This window comes from Lampetra planeri, chromosome 2 (assembly GCF_965212315.1).
Source record: "Lampetra planeri chromosome 2, kcLamPlan1.2.h2, whole genome shotgun sequence".
NCBI lineage: Eukaryota > Metazoa > Chordata > Hyperoartia > Petromyzontiformes > Petromyzontidae > Lampetra > Lampetra planeri.
In genome coordinates this window covers 9,416,438-9,436,123 of record NC_136108.1, presented here as the reverse complement: position 1 = coordinate 9,436,123, position 19,686 = coordinate 9,416,438, and the positions used below count along the sequence as shown (strand labels likewise).

Genomic DNA, 19,686 nt, shown 5'->3' with positions numbered 1-19,686 from the left:
TAAAACGATCCTGAAGCTGACAGTTTTCTTTTTGAAATTGCTTAACTCGGGATGGATGTTAACAGATCGTATGTTAGGAAAACTGCACGAGCAAAACCACGGCTATTTATTTAAATATCATTAGTAATGGAAGAATCTGCTGATAGATGTCATCCTCTGTAAGGATGTATGGGCTGTTGAATTTCAATTGTCAAACCCTTAAAACAAAACAAGTTTTTCGCTAAAATAAATTAAGCCGCTATCTATCCTAGTTGCTAACAACGCAACCGGGGTTAGGGGGGGGGGTGTTACAAAAGTGAAGAGGCACAATAGCCCTCACCGCGATTAGTCCCCAGTGCCATTGGGGCAGTAGCAATGCCCGACACCATCCACCATCCATTGTGGGCGAAGGGCACCCATCAGTCTTGCTCATGCGCAGTGCAAGGGAGGCCTTCCCGACTCAAGAGAAAACGTCTGCTCAATTGTGTCGCAGCAATGTTTAACATGCGTGGAGATACGCGTACAATGCAGTGGAGTCGTGTTTTTTGTTGCGACCTCTGTCAAAGGTCATAGGTTGTGCATTGCTTATTTTCGATCCTACAGGTACCTGGTTCCTTTCAGTAAAACTGAGCCCTGTGACTGAGAAGCGATGTTAGGCAATTTGAGATGCCGAGGCATTTGAGCCCCCTATCAATGGAAAGGATAAGAATAACGTCAACCCACGAATGGGCAAGTTTTCCATCACGTGGATCTGCGGGCATATTGCCACCACTTTTCATCTCTGTGTCCGCGCTCGTGACGCAGGTCGTTGAATGGCGGTGGCCATGCGGGCCGAGGCCTCGTCTCACCACGGTATCCCGGTGGACACACACACGTGTAGTTGTTCGCTCCATCCACGCAGCGCCCGGGGCCGCAGGGAGCCGACAGGCACTCGTCCACGTCGTCCTGGCAACGGGCACCACGGAAACCGGGTAGACAGGAACACAGGTACTCGCCGCTCCCCGGAGGAAATGCCACGTCCGTCATGCACGTGCCGCTATTGGCGCACTCGCAGGCACGCACCGTCACCTGCGCGCGTATGTGTGCACACACAAAGACAAAGATCCCCTGTATAGACATAACAGACTGTTGGGGCAAGTGCTGTTAGCGAGCACCTATGAAGGCCGGCACGGCACACGACGGGTTGGGTGGCGAGCACCACGCCCGAGTGGCGGTGTTTACACACCGCACCAGGTACTCAATTAAGGCTGAGTCGACCTAGGGAAGGCCCAGGACCGGTTCAGCTAATCGTTACTGGTGTTGGCCATGAGCGGGGATCGAACTCGGGTGGCCGGGTTCATAGCGCAGCGCGCTAATCGCTACGCCGCCGCTCTCCACACACAAACGCATGCACACATGTGTGCAAAACAAAGAAGCAAAATGCCGATGATGAAACTTGGTTCTTAAGTGTAGCGAGTTGATGGTCTCAGCTGTGTCACCTATGACTGCATACAAAAAAAGTACATTATAATAAATTGGTTTGAATGTCATGCGATGAACGTTATTCTCATACGATAGAGCAGGTGGGAAAGGACTGCCCCTCCACTGCGTGGACCAAGTCCCTTGAAGAGATCTCAAAGGTAGCTCTTTGACATCTACATATGTGGGTCACTCTATATGCAAAGGATTGGACTGCTTTGTCGGAAATGCGGATGGATGCTTTGTCTCATGACGTGACATCAATCAGGATAAGTGTATGTGGAGAAAAACGTTCTTTAAAGCCACAGCACACATTCTCTCACTTCCACCCATACTCAAGCATGAACTGTTCCATGATTAACATTAACATCAGCCTGCAAAATGCTATGAATACCGACTTAAACAGTGCACTGCAAACAATGTTTTGAAGTTTGCACGTAATAATAACAATGAATGTAGTTAAATTAATAGCACACAACAGCATGCATAAGTCACGTGAAGAACGAAACACAAAGCCACGATAATTACATTGAGGACATGTATCAATTATCTTATTAAAATAATCATATAGTGGAGGTTTTATTTAGAACATTTGAACACAGCCAAGAAGGCAAAGTATCAACAATCATTTAGCATGATTAGAGAAATATTTTTACGAAATATCGCAGGGTCCCCTCGCCCCCACTCGAAAACAAAACATTGCTGCTATATTTGGAAAAAATCCATCCAAGCAAAACAAATAAATTGTAGTCCGTGAAGATAAAATGTTATAATGGAGAGCAGTTACTCTCCCAGCCGGACTGCTGAGTATGTCAGCTCCACTCGCACGGTGGTCCAACAAAGCCACGCGCAGTCAAAACGACAACGTACGTCTTTTATCATATTACACAACTCATCCCCATTTATCAGCCATGGACAAATCCACTGCTGAATGAAGGCCACTCCAAGCCTGCAGTGACGATACAATATGTGGCGTTAAATGGAATAATTAGGCACATTATCCAGCCCAAACTGAGTCCATACACCTCACACATTCACTTGACAAAAAGTAAAGCGATACCCTAACCAAGCGTGTTCGCTTAACAAAAAGTATCCTCTACCATCGACCCTTCCATCTCTTTCTATTCGCCGCAGTGAATTCTCAAACTGTAGCTGAGTTATGTGTGCACACGCCAACAATGAAGGCAGTCAGTGAAATTGAGCTGCTTGTAAGTCAACGTTATTTGCCATGCCATTTTTGGGGACTGAGGTTAATTCTGCGCTTTTACAAGAAAAATGTAAACTGAGGCGTGCTTTGAATTTGGATGGAATTCAATCCGGCACTACGGTACAGATTCTGCGGGCAGCAGAGCACGAGCAGGAGGGACAGCGGGGGTCTGTGATGCGCCGCTCGAGGTTCCATGAGGTAGCGGTTATTACGTTTTGCTTTACATGCGCAGAGGCCTTGGGTTCAGTCCCCAGTGGAAATATGCGGTATTTTTCTTAGTTTTTCTTTGGCAGGCACGAAGCACGATAAAAATGATTTATTTTTCCAAAAAGAAGTAATAGCTTGCAAAATGTTCTTTTAAGGATAAGCTTTGCTTAAGCATTATATATGTAGCAATGGTTAACATTCATATTTAAAAAAAAATCGTATATGGAGGATACAAGGCTTGGTTACATTGAAGGCCCTGACAGACCAGAGAGCCACAAACTGCTTGTAGAATTCTGTTTCCTCTAAATGTCAAGTTTGGGCTGGGTGGGGAATGCAATGTGTGGTTTTATTCCTCCACAGTTTCTTACACTGGTCACTAATTTCAGGCCATGATCGCCTACTGCTACCACTATTGCTATTGCACTTGAATAGCAAAGGGATCGTAGAGCCCTCCACTCCAGCTGGTCACTCGCAACAGTCAATGCCTCTGGAGAAGAGAGGCCCGTGCTCATCTCAATCCGGCGCAACCATGTGCGATGAGGACGATTACCAGGGTGCCTCTATCTGGGAACAGCGGCTTGGATTTAACCGCTGGAAGGACCACTGTGCGGGACACTTGTCTGGGAAACAATATATCACGCTCCTAACAAGCTGGCATGCACGAGTCTGTTCAACCTGACCACGAATTAATGGATACTTCACAAGCCTTTGAAACCTGAATCCCAACTATTTGTTTCCTAGCAGGAGTGAGGGTTTGCTACTCTCTTCCCGGCAGTAATTCTGCCATGGCACAGTGCCCCACCTCTTAGCTCAGCAGGTAAGCGGCACTGAGCCAGGCAAAAGATTTATGATATTGCTGTGTGAGCACTCACTGGGACTAGCACATGCCCCTGCCAACATCACAGATTTCATCATGAGCAAGTCAACATCGGAATAAAGTGGCCTACAGACTTGAAATTATACTTTTAATTAATGCATAAAGGAAATACCCTTTTTATGACTTAAATTTCAGAAGAAGTGGATAAGTGCTTGCAAGCAAACTTAAGAGACAAATAACCTATTATCGTTATAAAGACCTGGCCACCTTTGTTTCCCCAGAGCTGATGATTACACACCGCACTAGATACGGATTTAAGGCTGAGACAAGCTAGAGGAGGCCAAGGATTGTTTCAGATATTCACTACTGACGTTAGCCATGATCGGGAATTGAACTCAGGTTTCTGGGTTTGTAGTGCGCTATTCTACCACTCCCAACAAAATGCAAGACACACATATACAGATTGCTGTTAGCGAGCACCTATGAAAGCTGGCATGGCATATGAGGGGTGGGTGGCTAGCACGGCGCCCGGCCACCTTTGTCTCCCTAGTGGTCATGTTTACACACCACACCAGGTCCTCATTTGAGGCTGAGTCAAGCTAGGGGAGGCCCCGGATCGTTTCAGATAACCGTCACTGGTATTGGCTGTGAACGGGACTTGAACTCGAGTCGCCGGGTTCGTATCTTTGATGTTCAATGCAAGCTAGGTCACCTTTGCAAAAAAGACCACATTTACATGTCTGACTTAACGGGTTATTGCCGTCTATGGATGAGAGCAAGGTTGACTTGGAATGGACATTCACCCTCTGTGATTTGAAACCAGTGGCCGGTTGAATAAAATAACTTTAAGTGATATTTACCTTTAGTTTGCAATGTAAATCAGTGTAAACAGAGGGCTCAAATTTACTTGTCCCACTCATCCGATGCCTCGGCCGCCCGTCTCCCACACGGGGATGCCGCTGCGTGCAAAGTGGCACCTGAACGAGGTACTTGCTGTTGGCGTTGCACTCGTCCGCCACGGAGAAGGCAAAGGTGAAGGCCTGGTCGCGGCGGGCGGGCGGCACGGTCCAGATGAGCAGCCCGGCCGGAGACAGCGTGGCGCCGTCGGGGCCTGATTCCAGCACGAAGAGCACGGCCGAGCCCTCAGGGTCCACGGCCGCCAGCTGGTACACAAAGTTCTCCCCGACGAACGTCTGCAGTCGCTCGCCGGATGCTTGGAACAGCGGCGGCTGGTTGTCTGTCAGAGAGAAAGAGGCCACGAGGGGATGTCGGAGGTTTACGCGGCGATCGCCGGGAGAGGTTGCAGGGTTCCGCATGCTTGTGCGAGAGAGCGCGTCTTCCGTCGTGTGATAAGCCCGAGCGCTTTGGGCCACCGTGTGCACTCACTTTCATTGATGGACCAGGTGATTTTGGACACGTCGGGCTTGCACTGAAGGCAGGGGCTGGTGGGGTTCGGGTCTCCCTCGCCATAGCACAGCCCGTCGATGTTGCACGTCTTCTCCTGCCAGCGGTTACAACCTCAGCTCGGTCAATAGGAACTCAGAGCTGGGCCCCAATCACAACAATTCCAGCACTCAATGGCCAATGTTCATAACAAGCACCAATGTTAATGACGATGGTCCAGCGTTGATAGTTGCTCATTGCTGTTGTGCTTAATGTGTGAGCACAATGCAAGGACGAACACTGCCAGTTAAACAGGGCTCTAAAAAAGCATCAAAATGTATCTCTAAAGATACGAAGCATTCGACTGAATTATTTACCAATACCATTTCTGTCTTGTGATGTGTTATGCCAGCAACACTGAGGAACAAGCGTCTTCACGAGTACTGTATAACGTCTAATTAAGATAACATAAACCCGTCTCGCCTGCATTATATTACACATTACTACTATTTATACTTTAAAAAAAAAACTACCACAACAAGCAATACTCAAAAGTTCAAAGTTTCATATCAAAATTCCTGAAGGTGGAAACAAATTGTATCTGAGAAAACGTTTACCTTCAACTTACAAAGGCCGTTTGGGCTCCGACTGCAGTTCTGGCAAACACCATCATACAGCGTCAGGATTCTAGCATCGCTGAAGGTGAGCCCATCATTGGCTACCTGCACACACACACAAAGGTGACCCATATAACCATGTAGACTGCTGGATGCGTGCACACACACACACAAAGGTGACCCATATAACCATGTAGACTGCTGGATGCGTGCACACACACACACGCACATGTATCGCCAGGGGTACTCACGCCTGTTCTGGGCACAAAGACAAAGATCCCCCAAATAGCCTTTACAGACTTTGGGGCAAGTGCTGTTAGCGGGCACCTATTAAGGCTGGCAAGGTACAGGGGTTGGGTGGCTAGCACCACACCTTTGAATCCCTTTTGGCGATGTTTACACAATGCACCAAATACTAATTTCGGGTCACCGTTGGCATAGGACAGGGTTATATACCCGATCTCAAACCATGGTAAAAATATCGGCTAAAGTAATACATCATAATTGTATAACCATTAAGTTAAAATGTACTCTGCCATGTTTTTTTAGTTCGTGATGCTGAGGTGATTCTGCTTTGCCATTCCCTTGCTAAAACAACTCGGCAATAATTCCCTGACAGGCAGAACCAATTCGCCTGCCTTGTGACGTGAAGAATTGTTATGTGTTTTACATTATGGTGAACGAAGCGCCTCAAATGGCTACATCATCTATGTGAATCGATTACATGCAACATATATCCTTTAAAATGACACATTCTGACATGCGAAATACGACACATGTATCATCGCAGTAAGAATCATTGTCACGGGTAACGAGTTTGCAGGCAGTGCAATTGCACTGGGCCCAAGGGCCAGAGAGATCCGGGTTCTGGGCTACAAAAAGGGGGGAAGGTGGACAGACAGGAGGCCCCATCGCATTCCTCGCACCAGGACCCATGCCAAACAAGCTGCTTGTAAAGATCGATTGCAATTAATGAATAGAAGTATCATCATATGTATCATGCAGTCGCATTCGACTGCAGGCCCTGCATGTTTCAGGCGTATTCTCAAAGCACTCTTTGACCCGCTCAAACTCACTTGCGTGAGGCCATAATCAATGCAAGGCAGGGAACCAAAGTTTTTTCAGCTGTATACTACAGGCAACTTCAGTTCATAAGGCCTATTGCCACCTAAGGCCTACCACTTCAAAACAGCTCGTTATCGATATTTATCCCTCACTTCAAGCATGTTAGACGCGCTGAACGAGTACGGTACTAGGTGGAAATATTTTCAGCCTGGCAACACCGTGTTGATAATTTCAACATGTCTACTCACCGATGTCACTGCAAGGGCCCTCGTGCAGTGACATACGTGGCTGAATCGTGTGTGTTAATGTGTGTCCACCAAAGGTACAGTAAAACCTTGGATTGCTAGCATAATTCGTTCTGGAAACTAGCTTGTAATCCAAAGCACTCATATATCAAAGCACTCGTATATCAGTTGTGATCACGTGACGCTCGGCAGACAAAGCGTATACACGTACTACTCGTATTGCAAGACCTCGCTCGTTTATCAAATTAATATTCATTTAAAAATTTTGCTCGTCTTGCAAAACACTCGCAGACAAAGTTACTCGCAATCCAAGGTTTTACTGTATATGAAAGTCCTGTTTAGCCCTCAGTAATGAAGATATTCCCCATGCCGGTTGTAAGACGAAGTGGAAAACACCACCAACTTAGAGGAGGTGGGGTAATTTAATACACATCTTTGTTACAGGTCAAAGACTAACATTGCGAAATATAATGAAAACCCAGTGAAACGCCATCGTGTGTGAGCATTGGCGTACGTACCCTGACTTGGTAGCGAGCAATTGGAGTCTCGCCAATGGACATGTCCATGGGCTCACTGGTCGGTAGCTGACAGTCCACGGCACGGCTGCTCAGGAACAAGGCCTTGGTCACTTTTGGCTCCCCCAGTATCCACTCCCCGTCCACGAACTACAACGGATCAAGATCGCAATCTCAATAATAGCTTCTACGTCTTCATCGTAAAGTCAACGTTGAGACCGTGTTAATTCCCAAATATTGGCCATTGCTGGGCTTGCCGAACTCCAGTCCTTAATCAAGTTCATGATCTCAGTTATAGCTGAGATCGCGATCGCGATGCGTCACGTGTGTCCGTATTTACCAATCGTGTCTGGTAAAAAGTAAATTAAGTCGTTACACACTGCACATGCCTGATGATAACGAACAGGTCTCAAGTGATGCTAAGAGTGCTGATTCAAATTAAGATTGCTCTAAACATAACCATGAGATATGTACAGACAAACATTAAAAAAGTCGGAGCTATAACTTGAGTTGAATTGATTAACAAATATGGTTTTGAACTGAAAAAAATGGTTAACATGAAAAAAATCACCTTGGTACATTGCAATGACTCTTATTTGAGAAACCATAGGTTATAGTTCAACATCACAATCTATATTTTGACAATACAACTTACGGGGACTGTACTGGGTAAATATAGAGTGAACGTGATATGTAATCATAAACACAATAGTGCAGTTACAATAACAAAGTAGTTTATGTTTGCAAATGTGATTTTTATACTTTATGCCCAAAGCATGCCCATTTTATCAGGCATTTTTGTAAAGTTCAGATGTATGACTCTGGTACAAGTTGAATGGAGATACACTCTATGCCCGTGTATGGGTGTAAGCAATAGGGTATGGCAAACTGAGGACAGCTACGCTTCATTAATAGGAATTCCATTCTCTCATGCCTTGTGTGCGCTGGGAGCAATTTACAGTCATACTGCTGCTTGGTGTGTTCCAAAATTTATGGCAGCAATAAAATCGCATACTCCACAAGGAAAATGAACGTGATTCGGATTATTTCTCCAGGGTCTGCTTTCCGTTATGATTCACATAAAACCAGATGGATAAATGAGATTCATACCTGTGTGTTTTTTAGAACTCCCCTAGGCAAATCTTAATTTCCTCTAAAATGTATTCATCAAGACCTCATACATCTGCATTCAAGATAAGCGTAAAGCCGGTTCCATAAATACGGCAAGGACCAGGAAAAGCACACGTCATGTTTTACAGTCCGTGCTGCAGGTCACCCTTCAAATCCTAGCTCTTCTCACAAACCGTCCTGCACACGATTGTCTGGAATTGGTATAGTCGTCACCGATAAAGCGCGGGTTCCCAAGGGCAGTATGTACACTTACGGATCGTACATGCATACCAGTGTCGTGGTGAGACCTCAAATGCATTAAGCTCATATTGTAGTCGTGAAGTGTGTGGAGTCAGCCAATGTAATGTATGGTTGTTGTATTGTTTTTTCAGTGGCCGTTATGTAAATCAACACAAAGCAGCAGTGTGAAGTACATCATCCTGGCATGTATGTCAAATACCATTAATCCCACAATAACAACTAACATGTGATTGGAACCACGTTCGAGTGCAAAAACAAGCAGCAGTAATAATAACAATCTGAAAAAAACAAGGCTGTACATTAAAGACTAAAACATTTGGAACATAACTGTCCTTGCTTTGGTGAGTTACGTTCAGGTAGAGATGATGAAGAAAAATAACTAAACACTTGTTTTAGCAAATATTTACTCTATCTGCACTCCTTCCAATAACACGGCAACGAACCAGGAGTCAGACGAGTCCCATTATTTCTGTCAAGAGATTCCATTCGTACGAACAAACGACGCGAGACGTGCCACGCTAATGACCAAGGAAAACCCAGGTGTACTTGGCCGACGACCGTTGGGTGAAACTTCTTTTCATGAAAAGGCAGTCAAGAGCGAGAGAGAGAAAAGGCACAAATCGAAGGGACAAAGGGGGGTTATAAAGGTGAGAAAACAAGGTCACCAATTAGACGGAGCACAGGGAGATCGCAGCGCAACGCAGCAGCGGAGAGAGGCACCCGCAGCGTGACGAGAATGGCCGATGATGATGATTGATGATGATGAATGTTTTTTGTTTTGCTTTCACTTGGCAAGGCAGTTCACTTCCTGTTTACCATGGAACAATCACCGAGGAGTAATTGTTAGAAACACAATGGCCTGCTGACACGGCCGCTGACCCGCGAGTAATTGCTCGTTTCCTATCTTCGAGCTCGTATAATCCTAGCTGGCTGGCTCTCTCTCTCTCTCTCTCCCCGCCCCCCTTGAGGAGAAAGTCCCCACAGCGGCAGACGAATGCGGCAGACGGTATCTTTGCCACCTCGTCGCGCCATCAGCGACGCCAAAAGCGCTCTTCATCAAGCCGCCGTGCCAGCGCAGCCGTTATCGGCCCCGCGACGGCCCCGTGATTGACACATTCATTAAGCGCCGTGGCCGTACACACGGAGGCGCACAGCTTAAGCATCAGATAGCGAGGTGGGGCTTTTTTAAAATATAATTTCCACGTAAACCCGGACAAAACATGCCGGGCCAGGTAATTATAAAGCCTCGTGCGGGTTGAGCGTTGTGGCACGCTCGACATTAACATTTGGTGCCTTTTCCTGCCGTGGCCTATTTCGTGAATTTGTCCAATACACTCGTACAATTTGGATTCAAAAAGTATACAACTGCTTGGAAAATGAAGTGGTCTTGGGCAGGATTCTTTGCCAGAGGGGATGATAAGACGACGACGATCAACAATAACGACGAAGTGGCAGCCAAGGAATGAAACGTCTGCGGAGAGGACATCCACCAAGCAGATAGAGCAATGGCATCAGGTTGTGTGCAAAGTGATTAGTACATTCCAGGACCATGCGAAATGGCAGTGGCTTGGGAAGGCCTTGAACCAGCAGTGGATTGACCGAGGCCGATGATGACGATGATGTAGCAAACTAAGTGACGGCATCTCAAGACGCCGACGCACAAACAGCGGTAATTTATTTAGGAAATAAGAGTCGGTCGGCAATACACCACAGCCTACAGGGGCCCAGAAGCACATGAGCGAATCGCAGGCATTCACCCGGCCGGCGATTTACGTTCCACAACAACGAGCTTCACCGACGTCGTCCCTGGTGGTGGCGGTGATGGGGGATCTCTTATGGTACGAGCGGCGATTGGTGAAGGGGGGAGTAGCAGGGGTGGTAGGGTGGAAGAAGCGTGGCACCTGCAGCTTGGTGGTTTGACACTGGAGGTCGGCTGAGTCGTGGAAGTCCAAGCCAAAGGCGCGCACGGTGTTGCACTCGTACACGCGGATATCGCAGAGTCCGCCGTTCTCCAGGTCCGAGAGCTCAGGGGGTTGTGCTACATCGTGGGGGGTGGGGGGGGGCGAGAATACAAATAATCATTGCATGCGTGTCACATGACCCAAAAATCACCCGAACTAGATTCCTTTATTTTTTTGCAATATTTAACCGGCACAGTCCCTTGAGATGGGATACCTATGTACTGGTTGGCATGTGACATGTAAATAGCAAAATATATATCACGTAGCAGTGGACGTTAAATATCCCGTTATGTCATTCGCAAGAGCGGGCCACGACTGTGTGCCGGTGACAGGTTCCAAATTTGCCAAATTAAAAAAATCACCAGAAAGTGATTCAATTGGAATATACATAGCGAGCATTGCCCCTAACTGTGAAAACTTGGCAGGATCCTCCTTGAAAAGAGTCACGAGACTCAGCCCTTTCTGCGTAAACACGCGCAATAACAATTTGTAGAGAAAGACATTTCAAATGAGGAACAAAGAGACAGACAGCAACAAGGTGTTCATTTGGTCAGTGGTAAAGTGTCTTTCCTATTGCAGTGGCATATGCCGTAGTATTGCACGTATGTTAAGCTGCTTTTGCACCATACGTAGCCAACCGTGATAATCGGAGGTATTAAACTTTTTACAATTAAGAGCAGTGGAACATCGAGAGAACCTGGCTGCAGAAAACGTATCTTGGTCCCCTTTAACTCAGCCTAATTATGTGATTTATATTGATTTCCAAACATCAATTCCCACTTTATCAGCTTTTGTGGAAAACCTTCTTTCAGACTCTGATTTCGGGGAACAGGGCTATCTCTGAGGTTAAGTGAATTGTGGTTCCAGTTCTGGAAGTAATTATATGAAAGATTTATCTCCAGATTACCGCATCGTGCAAGTATAAAACCCCCGAAATGCACATAAATACTGTCCTCATGACGCCCTGCGACTCGAGGCAAAGTGGTCTGGGGGTTTTCAACACACACACACACGTTTCATATTCTCACATTGCTTGCAGTTTAATTTACTATCTATTTTCACATACGTATGCTGCACACAGTATTCACACTTCTACACGTATATTATGAGTTAATTTAACATGTTATTTAACAATGTTGTTAGTATCTGTATGTATTCATATCCATTGTTTAATAAATATGATAAAGTACGTTTTTTGGGTTAAAAAGAGTAACTTTAGATGCTATCGGAACGAATTAAGCCTTTGACATATATTTCCTATACTCGCTTGACGACCAAATCACTTAACGGCTGGTATCGTGGAACCAATTACCGTCGTTTAGAGGGGTTCGACTGTACAACAGTATACACGACATGTTATTGGGGTGGAGCAGTGGCACAGTGGTGAGCACTTAGTGCTATGAACCCCGTGACTTGGGTTTGATTCCCCAGCCGTGGCTAATATCGGTGGGGATTGACATCTGAACTGATCACAGCACCTCCCCCCCCCCACCTCAACTTCACCAACCAAAAACACTGACCAGCAGGGTGAAGTATGGTCAACAATCTCCATGACACAAAGGCACGGAGAGACCTCTGTTAAGCAGTGGATTGACAAATGCTGTAAACGATGCTAAATGATTGTTCATTTGAGTATTAGAGTGTTGTGTCGTTGAGATTGAGTGCCGATTATAATGCACGTCCATTAAAATGAGTCACATTAACCAACACATAGGTTTTCCTTTCCCTCATATTAACTACAGTGTCATGAAACATTCATAGAGCACATGCTCCCCCTATTTGTGTGAGATTTGACATCCGTGTGCATTAGTGACATGTCAAAGACCTCACGTTGCACGATAGCTGGTATGTAAATATAGCTCTTCGGTCAATCGGCTTACAACATGTACAATTTTCTGCAAAGTCTCTTTTAACTCAGTAAAAAACAGGGCCCCCGCGGTCGGCTTTGGTTGCGATTGTTCAATAAAGGCAGGGGATATGGATTTGAGGCCTCTGGAATAATCCCGTCTGACAGGGGGCCTGGGTTAATCTGCTTCCTGCCTTCGCTTCAAAGAGTGCACGAGGCATAAACGAACGCATCCGGCTGCAGTACCACTGCCCATCTCGCACTCATCACCGTCAGCACCGCACCAACGCCAGAGTATCTCGCAATGCCTAATTGAGCTCTCCTTCGCCACACATGGCTCGTGAAACAACATCGTGCGACTCATAAAATAATATCGAGCGAGTCGTAAAATAATGAAGCCTATTTGTAAGAAAAACAAGGACTTTATTATCTTTTTCGTAGTAAATGTGCAGTGGTTCAGTGATAATAACATTGCCCTGGAGTTAAGGCTGCCTGCTGTATGAGCGAATGCCTCGTGGGCCAGCTAATGGCCCATCGCTGTCACGTTCTGTCAGGTCGGTGAGTTGTGAGCCTAAATGTGTGAAAACAATACCAACTGCACATCCAATTCGCACAGTAGTATACACATATGTAAAAAAGCACGATACGGAAATTAGACATAGCAACTGACCTTGCAGAGAAATTCACCTAATATCTCAATGCAGAAACATCCTGCAAAGCATCTTAAGACTCAGTGAGGCATTCCTGGGTAAATCAAGGGTGCAATTATTAATATAATAATTTAAAGTTTTAGAAAAAGCTAAAATCGTAAACTACATATCAGTCGATATTTAACGTACCATTTCGGGAGTCAACTCTAACTCAACACGTTTCTTTGGCATCGTAAAAAAGTAAAAAAAACCCATTTCTTTTACAAGGCCTTGGCTATGGTTATGGAGCGTGCCGGCACGCACTGTTGGACACGCTGCAGTCGTAGTGGCTGAAGCCGACGAGGCATACGCAGCCCCATTCGGTGCAGCGGCCGTTCCCGCTGCAAGCAGCCGGGCAGCGCAGAGCCGACGCCACGTCCATGGGGGGGTGGTCCCCCCGAGGGCCCCACTCGGGTGAGAGCCGCAACTCCAGCGAACGCCGCTCGCACTCGTTCTCCAGGAACGGCAGCGCGGCGTCTTCCCAAGTGAGGTCGTCTGGTTTGAAGCAACAACAAAGAATGTTAATGCATATTACCACTTGTTGGAGGATGTCCACATTGAGGAGTAGACATCGGTTCATGTGCAGATGGGTTATTACATCGCAGGATTGTGATGGATGGTGGCGGCTTGGGGAGGCCTGCATCCAGCAGTGGATTGGCCGTAGCTAATGATTTTGATGAAAAGCATATATAAGCAGAACTCTATTAAAAAATGTTAAAATAGTCTATCAGCTTATTGGCTTTCGAGACCGAAGTTATCCAGCAATAACATTCAGATTATTATATATATGTATTAAACAATCAAACTTAATACTAGTTTCAAACTTCTGGGTCTCATCATCAGCAGTCAGGATTGCTTAAAAAATGTTTTTGGGTTATCAGATGTTATTAGCAAGACCACTCCATCTAAACAATGGGGCCCTGTTCAATGCAAAAGCAATATTGTAGACAAGCTCTATGTGTTGTTGTGGAGCATTATGGGTAACAGCCTATCTAAAAGCTGCAAATATTCTTTTTCAAGTTATTTTTGGCCACATGGACAATATATATGGGTTGTGTATAGTATTTGGCAAACGTCCAATTTTTTTCATAATGGCCAGCACAGATACTCAAATAATTTGAAACATGCTTCAGCACAAAGAAGCTTTTTGAAACCAATCTTTCATGATGTGTATTCATGCTATCGTACAACTTGGTATGAAAGGACGGCAAATGATCTCAGCTAGGGTTACTTCAGGTCCTCCTAGCTGTCAGTGTCACACTATTCATTGTACAAATGAGCCTACATCAATCGAGGCAAAAAAAAAGTAAAAACACCCGTACACTTCCTTCACAAAACAGTAATGTTTTTTTATTTGACTATTATTTTAAATGGGTGGTATGGAGTGGTCAATGGGGTAGCACCTCTACCCTTGGTTTAGCTGCACCTCCATCCTGTGGGGTAACCGTTTATGTTTTGATTCCATACTGGCACTCAACTCTTAGTGTGCCTCCAAGTAGCTGCTTGTGTGCAGTACATCCTGTTAGTGGGATAAACCAGGTGAAGGTAGCCAGTAGAAGGACTTCTACCAGCGACTGGGACTCATCCTGTCCCTCCGAGCACTGCTAGACATACACAATCAGAATCAGCGCACATTCTTTATTTATGAATACACATAGACTGGAGGTTGTGGGGCCTGCTGGAGGCAGCTCACCCTTGAGACGAAGGTCCGCAATGCACATGTCGACGGCGGCAGAGAGCACGGCAGGTCCCAGCAGCGAGCCGCACGCTCGCCCCACACCGGACTCGAGTAGCGCCGAGTGGCACACATCCCGGGCCCGGCTCTGGCTGAGGCCTCCCAGTGGCGTCGGCCAACGGGGCTCAGCGTGGTCGCTGTCTCGCTCGCTCCCTCCCGCAGGGGCGTGGTCATCGGGGAAGAAGTAGCTGAGGCTCTCCAGGTCGCTTTGGCTCAAGCTCTGGAAGGGGTACGGTGGTGGCAGCTCGTAGTACTGAGGCTGACGCCGTGCGCGGGACGTCCACGTCACGTTCCTCCCCCTCGCTGCCCCCGGCCGGTGTTTCCGCAGCCTGTCCGGATGCAAGAACCTGGCGCTCCACCGAGGACTTTTTGTGGAGTCCATTCGGAGTGTCGAACCCTCGGTGCTTAAATTATTATTCGGGACAGGTGTCCTTTGAGGTGCAATGAGATCAAAATGGTGACGCTCCGGCGTGCTTTCCTCTCTATGCCGTGTGCTTCTCCTCCGTTTCCTGTCATCGAATCGGTCTTGATCGGCCGAGCTGATGTACTCGCTCGTCACGTCCAGCCCGGGCACGATGCTGGTGCTGTCCACGTCGGCCGAGCCCGAGCAGGCACCGGGGCGAGTCGTCGCTTCTGAGGGAGAGACGCTTAGGATGTTCGAGCTGCGAGCGCTCTCCCCTGCAGACGCATGGCTGCTGCAGTCGCAGTAATCGCGAGGCTTCTCATCTTCCAGCGACACGGCGCTCTTGTCGAACAGACTCTCACCAGCTGGAATTCTGCAGAATGAGAAACAGGAAATCGGCTGGCTCATCGTCATCATCACCACCATTATGAATGCACATATTATTTTGGTGAGCAGTTGCTAGGAAATCTTGACAGCCTCAAACTTCACTTAAAATTAGTCAACCCTTTCTCCCTTCACTGCAAACTGTCATAAATCACATTTGAACGTGTGCTCATCTCCTACACAAACCGCATACACGAGATAAGTTCGACCTGCAACTATGGAGTGGAACAAACAGTGAAGTGCACAGTCAGTTGCCACCCATCAAGACCATTGAGCAGCAGCACCAGAGGCAATTCAGCTGACAGCGAATGCCTTTTAAGGGATACAATATAAATGTCAATTTATAAAAATGTTTTTGCTGTTCCAAAATAATAATTGCTTATCTCTGAAACACAACATATAAAATAAAATAAGTTGACCCTAAGCCACCACACCAAGATACATAATTGTGACGTTAAGTTTATGGATTACATCTATTTCCATGAGGTTTACGACGAGTGAGATGTGCTGCATCATTGAGGATGTCTGAGTTGCTCTCTACCAGGTAGAGCAGGACGTGTTAGCTGAGCATGCCACGCTGAGTGTGGACGACAATAAACAGGAGAGATTGGACCACAGTTGTCCAATCGATACTCCACGTTGTGGGAATCCCGTCTGTACGTATATACGGTGGACTTCTTTTGCACCGTCCGTAGCCAACCGTGCTACAATGGCGTTTACATCATCGACAGACTCCCAGAGGAGGGTCACAGCCCCTTCTTCTTTAGAAATATTTCCTTGAGAAGTTTAAATAAAGATTGAGACTGGGTTAATTATTTATTATGCCTTCCAGACTTATAATAAACTATCAGAGGGTATAGCTTTGATGTTCATGTACATTAGCATGCTGTGAATTTCTTCAGGCGCTCTGTGCAAATATTTCCACACGTTAAACATCCTGCCTCACAGATATACAGAAGCAGTTCAAGCAATGTGCAGCTTTTTCAACTTGGTAATTTGGCAGTGAATTCTAGCATCCCGAATTATATTGAAGGCTATGCAATTTTTGAGAAACGCTTCATTCCTGATGGTCAATTACAGAATTGTTGTTGTGCAGAGGTCACTGGCTGCTTTTGTCACCCAATGTTCGATTAAAAAATATATATTGTAGATTAAAGGTTCACGAGAGAACAGTAGGAAATGATACCTGATCATGATGGTGATTGATACTCACCCATGCGGTCTAATAAAACAAACCAAATCTATAAAATGTATGTTTTTCTCATTGTCAGACAATGTGCTGCACTACACTTATGAAGTCCATCCAAAGCCCTATTGTCAATCCACTGCCGGACGAAAGCACCCTCGTGTCGTGGCCAGTTTGGCTTGGTGAAAGCAGAAAGCATAGAAGTGGGGAAATAGCACAGAATAACAATTGATTTTTCCTTACTGCACTCTGCTGCTCTCAACGTAACCCCGCAGACATCTAGAACAGCCACTATCCCAGGCTCAATCCTGCGTAGCTTTCGAGGTCTGGCTCAATCAGACGTATTACAGTTGAATTGGTCATTGCCAAAGAGAAAATGAAAAACAATGATTACAGTGCAACAATTGTTTGGACTCAGTGTGGGCTGACACCGGTTGGGCCCCGGCGGGTACCTCCACTGCTCGATGAAGCTGCGAGGCTGCGAGGGCCGTGGCGGTTCGGGGAGCGGCGCCCCCACAGCGTCGTGGAAGTCGCCGGCCGGGTCCCCATCGAATGTGCCGCACAGGCCCCGCGTGCCGTTGAAGTCGCGGCTGGGCGCGCGCACCATGACGCTCATGCCCCAGTCGCTCACGTCGGCGCGCACCAACGCCCCCGAGCGGAACGAGATCTTTCGGCGGGACGGGGGGGGGGGAGGGTTGGGGTAGCTTCTCAACGGTCGTAGCCACGACTCAAGGCAAAGGTCCACTGAAGCCCATGGGCTCATCGGACTACAGCAGAGCCGTGCGAAGCGAGCACGGTGCTCAACAATAACTGTAAAAACCAAAGCACTTGAGTCAATAGCAATGCCCTAAAGAGGAGAAAAAAATATATTTATAATAGATGAGGTTGTGGTCAATGGCTCTTTTTTATAGCAGGGGCCATTGGTTCTTCTTCATAGTACGGGCCATGGTCCAGAACTTTGCTCATCATATGTGTTTTCCCCTTGAAGTCAGTATTATTAATGAACGTGTTGAGTGTTTGTTATTTGTGCTTGTGCACCACTGCCAATGTAGTATCACAAATATTTGTACCAATTACTTTATATCAGATTTAATAAGAAATTTGCGAACCAAGTAAACTAACGTCTCTTATCTTACAAAAAAAAACATATTGGCTGTGTGCCCGAAGCTGTCCAAATACATGGGTTTCAAATTTCATTAATGAAAAAATAGATTGTAAAATCATAGCCAGGTGTTCTGCCATTGCACCCAAGTGGTGTCATTGATGTATTAAAAAAATAGGGAGGGATATTGCAATGATGTCACTAGAGTGATATAATGGAGCACATACTCATGACTTTATTTTTTTATCATTAACACAGTTTCTAATTCATATATGGCAGTCTAAGACACACACCTAGCGAATCATTTTTGTGGTTGATTCTTTCTTTGAAAATCCTTAGATAAATTAGTAAATAACTTTTGAACAGCTGTTTAAAAAAGTCCGCTAATATTGATTTTTTTTTACAATTAAAATTGTATAATTACGAGAATATAACATCACAGCATTTAAGAAACTTGCTCAATGTTTCAACTGGCGTTGACTGGAGATCAAATCGATCTGGCAACCTCTGGATTGCAAGTCTAATATGCTAACCACTACACCACCAAGCAGCATCTCAAATTCACCAACTCAAAAAAGGGTCAAAATTGTGGCCACTTTGTGCATTTTACACAAACAATGGGTGCAAGCCCAGACCATGTCGTCGAGGGGCGGCGGCGGGGGGGATGGGAACGCACCGTGACCTTCTTCCCCTGCCGAGCCTCGGCAATGCGGAGGCCGGGAGAGGCAGCGGGGCCAGCGCCTCGCAGCGACAGGTGTGGTCGCGTTTCCAGGTAACTGCCGCTGCACATGTCGAACGTGACGGTGTCACGGCCCTCCCGAGCCGCGACGCCACACACGCACGCGCCTCCTCCCCCTCCTCCCGTCCTGCCGTCACCTGGCCGTGGCCCACCACCCCCCCGCGAGCCGCACCTCCACTGCCGCACGTGCACCTCGAACTCGCGTCGCGAGCTTCGGTAGAGCACGAACGTGCCCGGCCGCGGGTTCTCGTAACGCCTGCGAGCGCGATGGGAGACCATCTCAGTGCCCAACACCGCGGAGCCCGCCCGCAACAGCAGCAGCATTTAGGTTGTTTCGTAGGTGTGTATGTGCGTTGAACTTATTTCGCACCGTACGTAGCCAACCGTGCTAATCGATTTGAGAGATGGATACATGTTTGGCGAATTGTAAAGTTTTTTTTTTTCGACCTGCCTACGTGTTAAATTGCGATGCTTAACACAAAAACTTAAAAGCTACATCACCTGGTGTTAAGCAACACACTGGTGACGTTGCAGATGTATCCCTACAAGTATTGATGCAATCCAGCTTCTTGTGAAACTGCTGAGCAACGGGTTCGACCGTGATTAGACCGTGCGACAATCTCAGGTGGCGGTTGATTAGTTAAAAACGGTTGATTAGTTAAAATGGTTGATTAGTTAAAAACGGTTGATTAGTTAAAACGGTTGATTAGTTAAAACGGTTGATTCGTTAAAACGGTTGATTAGTTCAAATGGTTGATAAAAAACGGTTGATTGATT

General features: G+C 46.5%; 1 protein-coding gene across 1 annotated transcript in view; it reads right to left on the bottom strand.

Annotated features, from left to right (window-relative positions):
* LOC144727224 (von Willebrand factor D and EGF domain-containing protein-like) overlaps positions 1-19,686 on the bottom strand; it is a 64,767-nt gene that overhangs the window by 18,113 nt on the left and 26,968 nt on the right. Inside the window, exons 10-20 of the mRNA XM_078605900.1 lie at positions 19,062-19,165; positions 18,847-19,019; positions 17,521-17,735; positions 15,054-15,871; positions 13,625-13,855; positions 10,766-10,902; positions 7,497-7,643; positions 5,669-5,773; positions 5,055-5,169; positions 4,646-4,905; positions 828-1,047 (exon numbers count right to left, since the gene is read on the bottom strand). Coding sequence (XP_078462026.1) covers positions 828-1,047; positions 4,646-4,905; positions 5,055-5,169; positions 5,669-5,773; positions 7,497-7,643; positions 10,766-10,902; positions 13,625-13,855; positions 15,054-15,871; positions 17,521-17,735; positions 18,847-19,019; positions 19,062-19,165 — 2,525 coding nt within the window. The remainder of the gene's footprint in view (positions 1-827; positions 1,048-4,645; positions 4,906-5,054; positions 5,170-5,668; positions 5,774-7,496; positions 7,644-10,765; positions 10,903-13,624; positions 13,856-15,053; positions 15,872-17,520; positions 17,736-18,846; positions 19,020-19,061; positions 19,166-19,686) is intronic.